Consider the following 12,429-nt stretch of genomic DNA (forward strand, 5'->3'; position numbering starts at 1 on the left):
TTTTCCATCGCTCTATCATTCATACACATGTTATTCGTGAAATTTAATCTGCAACAGCTTCATCCAAAATCGAGCTCCAATTTTGGGTTTCATGTGTTTTCCATATATATAAATAAGAGATCAAAGCAAAACGTTAAAAGGCTTAATTAGGTCACTATAAATAAACTAATTGCAGATACATCGCGTTTTATCTGCCAATGATGATTTATACAGTACTAAAACGCTAATTTAATTGCCGTAATTTAATAACGATAATATATTGTATTTCTCGTACTTCCGGAATAATGCAATATTCATTTTGTATATTATAGATAACATGGAAGAAGATATTCAAGTTGTACAATTGCGCAGATCGGCATAATCATTTATAGTTTCTTTTGCGGATTGTGCAACGTTTCACTTTCATATTTCTACGAAAGGAATCTAATAACCATGATCGTGATTGATACTAGATTAACTCTCATATGGTGATCACATCCGTATATTAACTTTACTCCGACAACAATCTTCATCGCTTTTAACTCTATCAGTTTACCAGTACATTATCGATTCATACGCGAAACCTTCGCATACTTCTCCGTCATCAGTTTTCTCATATGAGAAAATCTAAGATCATTGAGGAAAATTTTTATAACCAAGATGAAGCATGCACTATGCTTATCTATCTTCTTCACAATCAATCATCATCAAATTTTTGCCTTCATACGTTCCACGTAATCGCGAAAATGCGTGTAGGATGAAGGAGAGCCTTTTACTCCCATAGTATATAAATCATACAAGTGGCTTGTAGAATCAAAATTTTTTTAAATGTGTACACAATAATGTTTGTATTTTACCGCGCGATATCTTGTTCATACGAAATTTCCTTTGTTTCGCAGAGATTATGGAAAAGTGACAATACGGTGGAAGTGATTGGACCAGTGCGAGCGGTTCATCAATATGTCAACATGCCGGAACAGTCCGCGGAATTCTACAATGAGACAACGCGTATATTTGAGGAGGTAAATCCTCCTTGTCATCTAGTAATTCTGACAATGAGAGCAAATTCTCGACAAAGGAAGAATTTATTCGGTCTTCTTTCACAGGTGCACGGCTGCGTACCTGCGATGGGTTATAGCTTCGCAGCTGGTACAACCGACGGACCTGGCTCATTCGCCTTCGAGCAAGGAACAACGACTTCGAATCCCTTTTGGAACGCCGTACGAAACTTTTTGGCCGCCCCCACGGAAAACGATATTCGTTGCCAGAGCCCGAAACCTATTTTACTGGCCACCGGACGAGTGAGTCTACCTTTCAAACGCACTCTACTGCGCGATCTTGAATCTATATATATAACATTGTACAATTTATTTAATTTTGTCATTAGAATGCAATTAAGATGCGCGATTAATAGTATTTCATTGTGCGATAGATAAACATTAGATTTTTCCCATAGATACTACGTACGAAGAAATAAGATTCAATGTAAATTATCGCGTTTAGATAATTAATGAGTCGCGATTTGTATGGAATGAGAATGGAAATGTCAGTCCTACGCAGCGCGGTGTAAGGTAAATGTTCCAATGCCTGGACACGTAAAACCTATGTCTGGACACTTTTATCATTTTTTCTTAAATAAGTATAACGCGAATTAAAATCAAAAATAAAAATATTTTTCTCATATTATATTTTTATCTTTGATTTTAATTTGCGTTATAACTTATTTAAGGACTGAAATGATAAAAATGTCCAGACATAGGTACGTGGTTCAGGCATTGGTACACGGAGAATATTTTTCGTTAAATTTTGCTACAAACTTGGGACAACTTGGCAACCAAGGAATTTTTGAAATACACAAGATATTTTACGAACAACTTGGTAATAAAAATTACCAAGCAGATTGGTAATTTTTGAAAAATTATTGAAATTTTCTAGATATATTTTAGTAAAATTAATCAAACGTATTTTATATTTGAATAAAATAGGTATTAATATTTTTTATTATGGTAGATATTAATCAGAATAGCTCGCATAAAATTCTTCGTAGTATATGTTTTCCTACAACTACCTGATGATTTTCAGGGTAAAATCTAAGAGAAAATTCTCTCTGTGTAGGTACATTTACCTTAATTGAACGCTTTAATATTGTTACGTCTGCGGTGCACTGAATCGTCGTACGGTGATTCACAATTTCCAGATGAAACTCCCCTATCAATGGCAGCCGAAAATTGTCTCGACACAGGTCGCCGTAATCGGGAACGTTGTCATCGCCGGTGTGCCCGGTGAATTCACGACAATGTCCGGAAGAAGATTGCGAGAGGCTATCAAGAAAGTCATGAACGATGTATCCGTCGACGAAACGTCCGTAATAGTCGCAGGGCTCTGCAATACTTACAGCGATTACGTAACGACGCCCGAGGAGTATCAAGTAAACTGTTCATTCCTATATTGCCAAACACAAGCATTCACTCGAGGATCCGGACCACTTTGAAGACTGCCACGCGAAACGTGTCGAATTAGTTACGGCGCGATTTACAGCATATTATAAAATAAGCTGTTAACAAAATTTCTCATACAAGTCGGTCTGATAATTTTTTTGATAATTGAGATTAAATAGCATTGAAAATTGTTCAAATAAACTTGATCTGGCGATTCTCTTCACCCTCCGGGTTCATTTCTTTCACACGCATTTCGATATATAATGCATAATAGTCGCTGAATTATTAATTTTCAGATACAGAGATACGAAGGCGCATCGACGATTTATGGCCCGCATACACTCACGATATACTTGAAGCAATACCAGGAGCTGGTACAAGCGGCTGTTCAAGTGAGAAAATAAAACATAAACGTTCGCTATGCAAAATATGCAGAAATATTATCAATTCGGAATCGAGAAGGTCTTTCTTCGCCTACCTCAAGATGCGATCAATCTCACAGTGAAAATATTTCTCCGCTTAGTATAATCGGTTATAATTTTCGCAGAAGTTATACATTATTTATCTTTTACGTCATCGCAGAATTGCACTTAATGTGACGGAATTTATATCGAGGACGTATGCTATGTGTGTTATTTTATCCATTATTGCAGAATAAACCCGTTCCACCAGGACCACTTGCTCCGGAGTTGCTTCACAGTAACTTGATCAGTCTTGTACCTCCCGTGCTGTATGATACGCCGCGATGGGGACGTAACTTCGGGGATGTTATCCAACAGCCGCCAAAAGTCGCGTCGCCTGGTGACACGGTTACGGCGATCTTTGTAAGTATCTCCCTTGTGGTATCTCTGTCTATGCTTTATGACATTTAAGTTCATTCCGAGAAAATGCTTTAAAGAATTTTTTCCCGCGTAAAATCGTTATCCGTTTGCGAATAATAGAGCAATCGGCGCGGTTGCAAACTGTATCAGCGTCACACAGGGATATTACGCGAAATGCAACGTAATTGAATTCGGGTAGGTCGGGGGAGAGGGGTCACAAGCAGTTTGCGCAAAACACATGTAATTCCATTTTACATACATATAGCGGTGCCTGCTCGCTTTGCGAACCATTGAACGGTGGATACGCTACGAAATGGTCCGATTACTATACGACGCGTGCACATCGATTATCTGATGTAAACACCGCAATAATGAACCTTTAATGCGGCATAACACATTGCGAGTCGGACGGACTAACGCCATTAGCCAAGGCCGCCTGCTGCGACGACAGGAAACTTTGTGAATTTGCAGCAATATAAACTAAATCGTGGAACCTAGTCACGGCACACGATCGATTTTCCAAGTAAATTCCGTGTATTGTGTAGTTTTCATCTGTTACATGTTGTCAATGTTACATATTGTCAGAAAAATTAATCGTGTTGCGCACGTGTTAAATTTACTTTTTCTATATACCTACTAAAGAGAAAGGACGCGAAATTAACTGTTTATTGCAATTTTCATAAATATTCCTGTAATGGAATTTTCCGTGTAGCGGAAACGAAATTATTGCTGACACGATATTATGAACTTGACGTAAGACATCATCATGAAAATTCGAACAAAAGAATGCCTTACACATATTTTTTGGTTCGTTTACGTCCCCTTTCCTCCCCTCTGTTCTTCTTTTATTTGAAGGCTACAATGGTTTATAATGCTTATATAACATATGAGTAGATAATGTAAACGAATATGTTAAATAATTTTAATATTCTATTATTGTTTTATGAGATTCTGATCATAAATTAATCCTGCAGAATTGCGTATAATGTTAAATATAATTAGTCGGTTAATTATCAACAATAAATGATGACGCAGTAATTACTATAAAGGGCATGTATTATTAATTAAGTTATTGATTTTACGTTCCGTATAAATATTGGTTATCAAACATATTTGCTAAATTAATTAATTTGATACATATTTGCGTGAGAGATATTCATCGGGGTCCAGTTCGACTTATTATTGTCTATTCACGTTACCTGCAGAAATAAGAAGTTTTTCTTAATATTTATCGATTATTGCGATAAATATGCCTCAATAGTCTAATTAGTAAACATGCCCGTCGGATTGGATGGAAGTCTAAGTTTCAAAAACTGACTTGGGTAATATTTTTTGCTATAAATTCTTTACAGCGATTTAAAAAAGATGCTTGTTAGTATTAAAAGTTATCGATTAAATCGATTATTGACTTAAGTATATGAATTTACTGTTTCAAAACGAAGAACTGTATTTCAGGATACGAATAATACGTATCTAGTGTTCAACAAAAAAATCTACAGAAACGAGAATATCACAACAAATTCCTTTTAAAGATTGAAAGTCTTAACAACATACTTAATTTTGATTGCAATAAAACTTCTTCCACGTCACATCATATCGTGGTTATAACGTGCCAAAATACACTGAAAAATAACCCTTTTTTGCAACCTTCAATTGCACATTTCTCAAAAGTGTGAGCTAGAATACTTTGATAAACGAACTCGTATTCGGCGTTTAAAAAATTACGGGAAACGATTAATCTCGTTCTTGTGCTCGAAAGAGAGTAATTTTTTGTTGAACAGTATAATCGGTGCGCAGTGCTGATGGGCAGCGATCACATAAATTTTCTTCTAGAGCGGAAACGTGAAAAGTGAAAAATTTCTATCTCTCTCTATTCAACACCAATAAAAAGAGATAGTTACATGGAACTGGAAAAAGTACACAAAATTCACACAGAAATGTGAATTATTATCTATTAGTTTAATAAGATCCAGCCCGACCGACGATGGCACCTTCTCTATTTAATTGTTATTTAATTATACATCTTTATCTAAAATGTAATAAATTATGTAAAATTGACTTTATTTTTAATGTGCGGTTTTTTTCAAGGAATTTATCTGATACGCAGTGTCACTTTCGTTGATTCAGTAAATGAAGGCGAGAAATGATCGCCGCGTCGATCTTTTATGGGCGGAAATCGTCGTTCGATGTTAATCATGGCAGATCCGCGTTTTTATCGCGATTGAGTCACGCAATAAAAAGCAGCACCGACGTTTTCCCGCGCGCTCGCTCGCGTAACGCTCGGAAAATAGGTTGCCTTCGGTGACGCGGTGCGAACGGATTAAGTAATCATAAATTACCTTCTGGCTATAATTTCCGGCGGTGGAGGCGCGAGATGCATCGTGAAAGCACAGGTACAAATGAATCATAGTCCATAACTTACGCGAGGCCGGTTCAGAACGTTCTCCATTCTTGGCTCGTATTGATCGCTCGGGAAAAACTTTTCTCGCACGAACGGTTGCTTCCGGTATCAGCTGCTGCGGTAAATATGTAAAACACGTCGTGTTTGCAATTCCGTTTCAAGAAGAGCGTATTTTCAGGTGTAAACAGCCAGATTCTCGTTTATCTTCGAATAGATATAGATACCTACAGCGCTCCGCGCGCGTTCGATTACAGTTAAAGTCCAATAATAATGGATAAGGGGGGGGGGGGAAGAAAGATTTGCACAATTACGATATAATGGAACTGCTCATTTCTTCTGTTTCAGGTCGCCGGTCATCCTCGTAACAATTTAATGACTGACGGTACATTTTTGACCGTGGAGCGATTAGAGGATGACGAAGTTTGGGTACCAGTAGCCACGGATGCTGATTGGGAGACCAAGTACGTGTATCAAAATCTCAATATCGCGCAATCATCATGGATATATATTCGGCGTTAATTATGCAAGTGATGCACCAAATACGAAATTTGGAATACGGAACGCCATTCTCCTCCTTTTAGCCGTATCCTATTTTTATCTTTTAATAGCGTAATAAATCGCAATGGGATGTGTGCACTTTTAGATTTCAATGGAGGCGAACTTCTATGATACTGGGGTCGAGTCAGGTAACCATTACGTGGAAAATCCCGCAGGGCGTTAAACCGGGCGAATATCGCATCAGACATAATGGTTATTATCGCTATGTCCTTGGTGGCGTGTATCCTTACTACGGTGTCACCAATCATTTTCAGGTAAATCTCGATTGTAGCACATGCTACAAATACATTTATTTACTATTACGTATATGTATATGAGTTAAAGCCGACGTATTAAAGAACGAAATACATTGCATATTAGTTACAGTTCTGTATTTTTAATAAACACCGAGGAAAATATCTCAAATCTCATTGTTATATCGATCATTACGCTAAGTAATCGTATGCTAAATCTAATTATATTCGTTACTATGATTACAGATGAAAGTTCCTGCACTGAGTATTCGTCAACGTTATTATGGGTAACCACTTGATGCCTCTCTTGTCTTTCCTCGCGTGCTTTCTTAGTCGACAAGGAAATTATTACGCTTACTTTACAGTTAAATTGATTTTGTCGTAAAATTGATGTGCGTGTAAATAGATATTCTATTTGATTAAACAATGGCAAATGAATGAATGGTGTATGAATGAAATGACTAATTGAAAGATCACGTATGTTTATGTCAAGCTTGTATATAAAATAAATCGTATATTTTCCTTCTTTCCAAATAGATATATTCTTTCGTGTTTAATAGTGTTCCATGATATTGTTAAGATCCTTTTATTATAGTTTACAAGATTTGATTTACATATGTGATTAACTATACGGATTGGGTTCCCAATTCAGAAAATTAAAAAATTATAAAAACTTTGACAATACGTAGAGAATGTCTTGATATAATAAGCCATTTTTTGCTGCTTGAATTCAATCTGAAAGGATAAACTTAAAGCCTGGAAGTTGGCTTATTTTTCATTTTTGTTTTGTTATTCGCCAACAAAAAGAAATATTACCAAATTTTATGAAGAAAATTTATTTCTTTTAATGAGATTTACCGATTAGAAAACTTATTAATGATTTAAAAAGTAATAAAAAATGTATAAACAGAAGTAGGGGATTACATTTTCTTTAAAATACGACTTTGCAACTTTAATATTGCGCTGAAGATGATTAAAAAAAAGAAGGATCGAAACGTCCGCTAATTTATGTATTGACTAAGAATATAAAATATTGCGCACCAATTACTGCGCTTGGCTCTGCTCTTATTACTTATTCTTTTTTTACGTATTGATTTATTCAAGAGAGCCTTTATACGTTTTAACAAAGTTTTATAATTTCTTGAATTTCCGAGCAGGAGATCTTCTTTTATAAGACAAAATATTATTTCCATTATCGGCATTGTTTTCGAATTTGGTCAATAAATCCTATTATTGTAAAAAATATTGATTGTGGCAAATAAATCGTTATATTACATCATGTGACTAATTTTAATAAATAAAATTTTAGTTTGCTCCTCGAGATTTTATAGCACAAAAGTCTTGTAAAGCACAAGATTGTAAAAATTTAAGATATCTGAAAAAATTGTAGAAGCAACAGATTTAAAAGTTGCCTAAAAAATTACTACTCGTGTACTTTGTGAGATCTTTTAGAGACGACGTTTAGAAAGAGATGAGAAACTTAGAAATGACATCTCTCTCTTCCTCGTTTTTTTTGTTCTCGTAGAACTAAATGTTCCAAGCCTAAAAAAAAATCGAGTGTATTATTTCCATAAATTTTATTATTTAAAGTAATTTCATAAGTTTATTATAAACATTATAATCAGATTACATAAATATCATACAAGGTTTTCAATAAAGGAGGCTAATGAGAAAATATGTTCGTCTCATGGAGAAGAATCATAAATGCTGGAATTTACATGCGATCGTATATGCATTACAATTATATTGTATTATTCTGTTGCGTGGAGTTATATTACTGGCATAATTCTACATATTAATCCGGGAAAATTTCGTATCGGTAGGTACTGCTAGCTTTTGAGATATATTATATTCGTATTACATATCAGCGCATGCTTTACATATTCCCTTCATCATATCACATCGGCGACTGACGACATCCTGTAATCGATAGCGCAGATTGTGGATTTTTCCCAAGATATTTATATTTTAAAAGATATTTATACATTATAAGATATTTATTATTCTTTTCTTAACTAACGATATCTCTAACTTCAAAAAGAAGAAATGCATAATCGACATGCCGATTACTGGAATACAACGAAGTTTTTACAATTAAATCCAATCTGCATTAATTGGATGCTGCAAATAGCATATCCGCGGTGCCGTCTCTAATTACGACTACCAGATTTACATGTAATATGTCAAATTGGGAAAGTTATAGTTCATCGGACAGAGTACGGATACCGTATCAATTGGTCAGTCACGATATGTAGGGGAAACCGGGGCGGAGTCGTCACTACAATTATCTCGAAATCTGTATATATTATGTGAACTCGCCATTAATATTGTAAACACTACTTATGGTGCTCATGTGACCAACGGAATTTAGTGAGATTATATGCCATGTTGTGATTTTCATTAAGGCAAACGTGTTTTCGGAGGTCAAAAGTAAAATTTTTTGCGCGTCAAAAATTTTAAATATTTTAAATATTATTTTCTCTCTGAATCTTGAGATAAGGGATTCTAAAGAGTAATGCATGCTGAACACGAATCCAGTGACATTTTTTTATTTTCGTTAATTTCTAATATTTTATGAGCGATCAAACTTAAAATCTGTGTCCGGGGCAAAGTCGTCACCAAGCCATATCATGAAGGCTTCCGGCAAAAATCAAAGTCAAAGAAGCTGCAGTGGTCAAATTCCGGCGAGGACTTGGATAATATGTGCTGCGTGTGCTCAGAGATGACAGAATAGAACTGACGAGAAACAGTGCATTTCGTGCGAGTGTAGGGCACATAAGTGTTTGCGCTTTTCTTGTAATTATTTTCCATCGTGTTTTTAATTAATTTTTCCATTTTTCTATTAAAAAATGATGAATGAAATGTATCCTATCATTTTTCATGATCGGAATTTTAATTTAAAATTCAGCCCGAGAATGGAGTGACCGCCCCGGCAATTTTGACATTTTAATTTTTGCACCTTTGTCGTTTTCACTCTATACCAGTTGAACAAAGCGACGTAGACCAAAAATGTCCTTATAAACTTTGTAGCCAACGGTTCGCTCTTTACAACGGTATACCACATTTTACTAAAATTATTTGTTTTGTTGTTAAAAATCGGCACCAAAAAAATAGTGATGATTTCGCCCCGGTCTCCTTTACTTGCTAATGATTTTGTGTAACTTTTTGAGGGACTATACTCGACAATTTATTATTTACAACTGTGTGTTATTTATTATTCATTGCTACTCCGCGTAATTATACACAGTAATTTGTAGGCCAATTCTTATTTGTACGCCTATGTGAAGAAAGCAAAACGTTTCACATTATATCAAAGCAGTGAAATAGTAATGAAATTTTCTTGCAATCTCCGGTATTCTAATCCTACACGCAAATGTTGGAGGCGTGAAATGCGATATCGTCGAAATAATTCTCTATTGTACAAATGCATCGGTGCATTCTATAAATGTATCTTCTTGTGCTACATTCCAAATATAATATTCTTTTATATCGATTTGCATAAAAATGAAAAATATATGTTCGCGATATTTTTTAATGTAATATCTTTTTTATACAGAGATGTAATCGTACAGAAGAATAACATTTCTGAAACTTTTTTAAAAAATTAAAGTAATTTAAATAATTATGATTATTTTGATCAAATCTTGCTTACGTAACCAGATATAATAAATATGTTTATTATTCATCGCGTTCATGTTCCGCGGAATGCAATGCATTCGAAATAATCGTCTATTATTGGAGAAAATGATTTTTCTTTATGCGCTTCAGAGAGAGAAAGACGTGATTTCGAAAACGTTTCATCTACGACTTTAATTTCAGTTTCAATGAGTCGCTTGTAAAAGACGAATACTTTTATACTTTATCATTGCATTTAATATACAGATTTATACGAGGTCTTTCATTTTATTAATACTTTTATTATTAAAATTCCTTACGAAACTCGATTTACTCGATTTGTCTCTCTTTACCAGGTTTAATTTATATTCAGCGGCGTGACATTTAACATTAAACACTATCCGTTTGTAACGTAACGGGTTCTGATAATGAATGGACCCTATGTCACTCTCAAGATGGGATGTAACAAAGGGATAAGACGGTCGACCGCACGCTATATGGCTAAAATACATTAATTAAACGAGATAATATGTGGATTAGCTTCACAGTTTGTCCAAATAATTGACGCACAGTTCAAAGCCCAAGAATTGTTCATCCATACAACGCATGCATGCCGTGCACTATTACTCGATTTTGTCCTCAACAGGCTCAAGGGTATACTGACATAATGATATCTGACAAAAGTAATAATTTCGGTTATACGTCTTTATGAAGACGTTAAAGTTGAGACGGACAGTTGACACTTTAAAATATAGGAATCGCTGATAAATGAGAAGAAGAAGAAGGTAATTGGCTGCTGGCACAGAATCACAGTGGAAAGATAAAGATAAAGGAAGCGTAGTGAAAAACGCAGTGAATTGACAGAATCATGGGGCTGAGGTTTCAAATGCTATCTGATTGGCAAAGGGGTGGTCATGTTGCATTACGGACCTTACGATGTCCACGACGCTCTCTCCAAGGTCGCCACAAATTGTGAGAGTGGCGGCGAACGACATCGCACTCCAACCCTGTTTCGATAACGTTATAGCACCTCGAATACAGATCATTCCAGGCTAGGTGACACTATTATCGGAACAAGTTCGCACTCGCAGGATGATAATCTATTTCAACGCGTAATGACGTTCAGTAATCTGATTATTGCTCGCAAATTAATTTGATAGATAAGTAAATTGCACGCTAACACAAATGCTCCGCTTAATTTTGAGCGGACGATTTTGAGTTAGCTTCGATTGTTCGACGAAGAGCGCTTGGGAATATTAAAATAATCCGATACAACTTTATTTCGCTCGTACAACTAATATTTTATACATTGATTTCGCTTTTTGCGCGCGGTTTGATTCGAAGCTAGTTTATGCAGTTTCGACTTATGTAATGTCGAGATGAATGAGGCGCATGCGACACGTGTACGAAAGCGCATGCGGCACGTGGAACGGAAATACACGCGATTATGTATTGCTTCGCCAATGGCTCGTGATTGCCATCAGATAATTGCTTGTCATATTTGTGTTTATACCGGTGTTTATATCGGTTTTCTAAAAATTTGACTACTTAATTCAACTTTGATTAAGATAATGGACGATAAAACAATAGAGAGCATTTTCAGAAAAGACAATATTTTCAGATATTTTTGCATTCGCACTTTTTCTTTGCGTATAACGACTTTTTTCGCGCTGCTGTTTTACAGACATCTAAAAGCGTATACTAAAATAGAAGAAATAAATTGGAGTGGAGAATTTTCATCATATAATAACTCTGTATCAGAACTTAACGTCGTTAATTGCGTTTGGTTTGTAAACTACAAGATTTTCAAGAAAAGTCAATTAAGACGACTTATATTGATATAAGGCAATTTTATTTTATAAGAGATATTACTATTTTTATTATTTAAAATACCAGGAATTTCTGGTATTTGGTTCTACCATTGTATCGGATAAATTGTCAATACATTTCTGGACAATCTGCATCAATCAAGAAGTATACCATCGCAATATGAAAGTTTTTTTAAAAACACAGTTGCCCCTCAAACATGCAAGACGCATGGTAATAAAAACTAGAATATTGTATTTTTTTTTAATTTAAAATCTAAGATGTAGAATGCATTTGCATAAATTTTGTTTCTTCCAAAATGAAATCATAGAGATATAAATGCATAGCGCGATAAGGCGTTAAGGGCGACATTGGCAAACAGGAGGGAGATTGCCCTCTTTTCTCTTTCTCTTTCGCTCTCGTCGAGTCACTGAATAAATACATAAATATAATTTAGACTGAGTTGGGACGAAATAGCAAACTCGCACAACATTACGGCTGCGAATAAATGTGAAAATCGAACGTAGTTACTTGAGACGCAGAGGTACACGATTCGAAGACTTGGTTGTAAAAAAAAA

General features: G+C 35.2%; 1 protein-coding gene across 1 annotated transcript; it reads left to right on the forward strand.

The window, feature by feature from the left end:
- The first annotated feature begins 821 nt into the window (after positions 1-821).
- On the forward strand, positions 822-6,968 carry LOC112462331 (neutral ceramidase-like). The gene is made up of 8 exons (XM_025028057.1): positions 822-1,001; positions 1,086-1,280; positions 2,177-2,407; positions 2,714-2,809; positions 3,071-3,241; positions 5,985-6,100; positions 6,283-6,451; positions 6,677-6,968. The coding sequence occupies exons 1-8, from the start codon at positions 822-824 to the stop codon at positions 6,719-6,721; spliced, it is 1,203 nt and encodes a 400-aa protein (XP_024883825.1). The 3' UTR covers positions 6,722-6,968.
- The last annotated feature ends 5,461 nt before the right edge of the window (positions 6,969-12,429 follow it).

This window comes from Temnothorax curvispinosus, unplaced genomic scaffold (assembly GCF_003070985.1).
Source record: "Temnothorax curvispinosus isolate PA1 unplaced genomic scaffold, ASM307098v1 QBEX01001321.1, whole genome shotgun sequence".
Classification (NCBI taxonomy): Eukaryota; Metazoa; Arthropoda; class Insecta; order Hymenoptera; family Formicidae; genus Temnothorax; species Temnothorax curvispinosus.

Bases quoted from the DNA above. Each gene is read 5' to 3' on its own strand.
- LOC112462331 (XM_025028057.1), top strand. From the start codon at position 822: ATGTTTGTATTTTACCGCGCGATATCTTGTTCATACGAAATTTCCTTT. The intron at 2,408-2,713 runs GTAAACTGTTCA...ATTAATTTTCAG, and splicing joins CGACGCCCGAGGAGTATCAA to ATACAGAGATACGAAGGCGC. The intron at 6,101-6,282 runs GTACGTGTATCA...GTGCACTTTTAG, and splicing joins GATGCTGATTGGGAGACCAA to ATTTCAATGGAGGCGAACTT.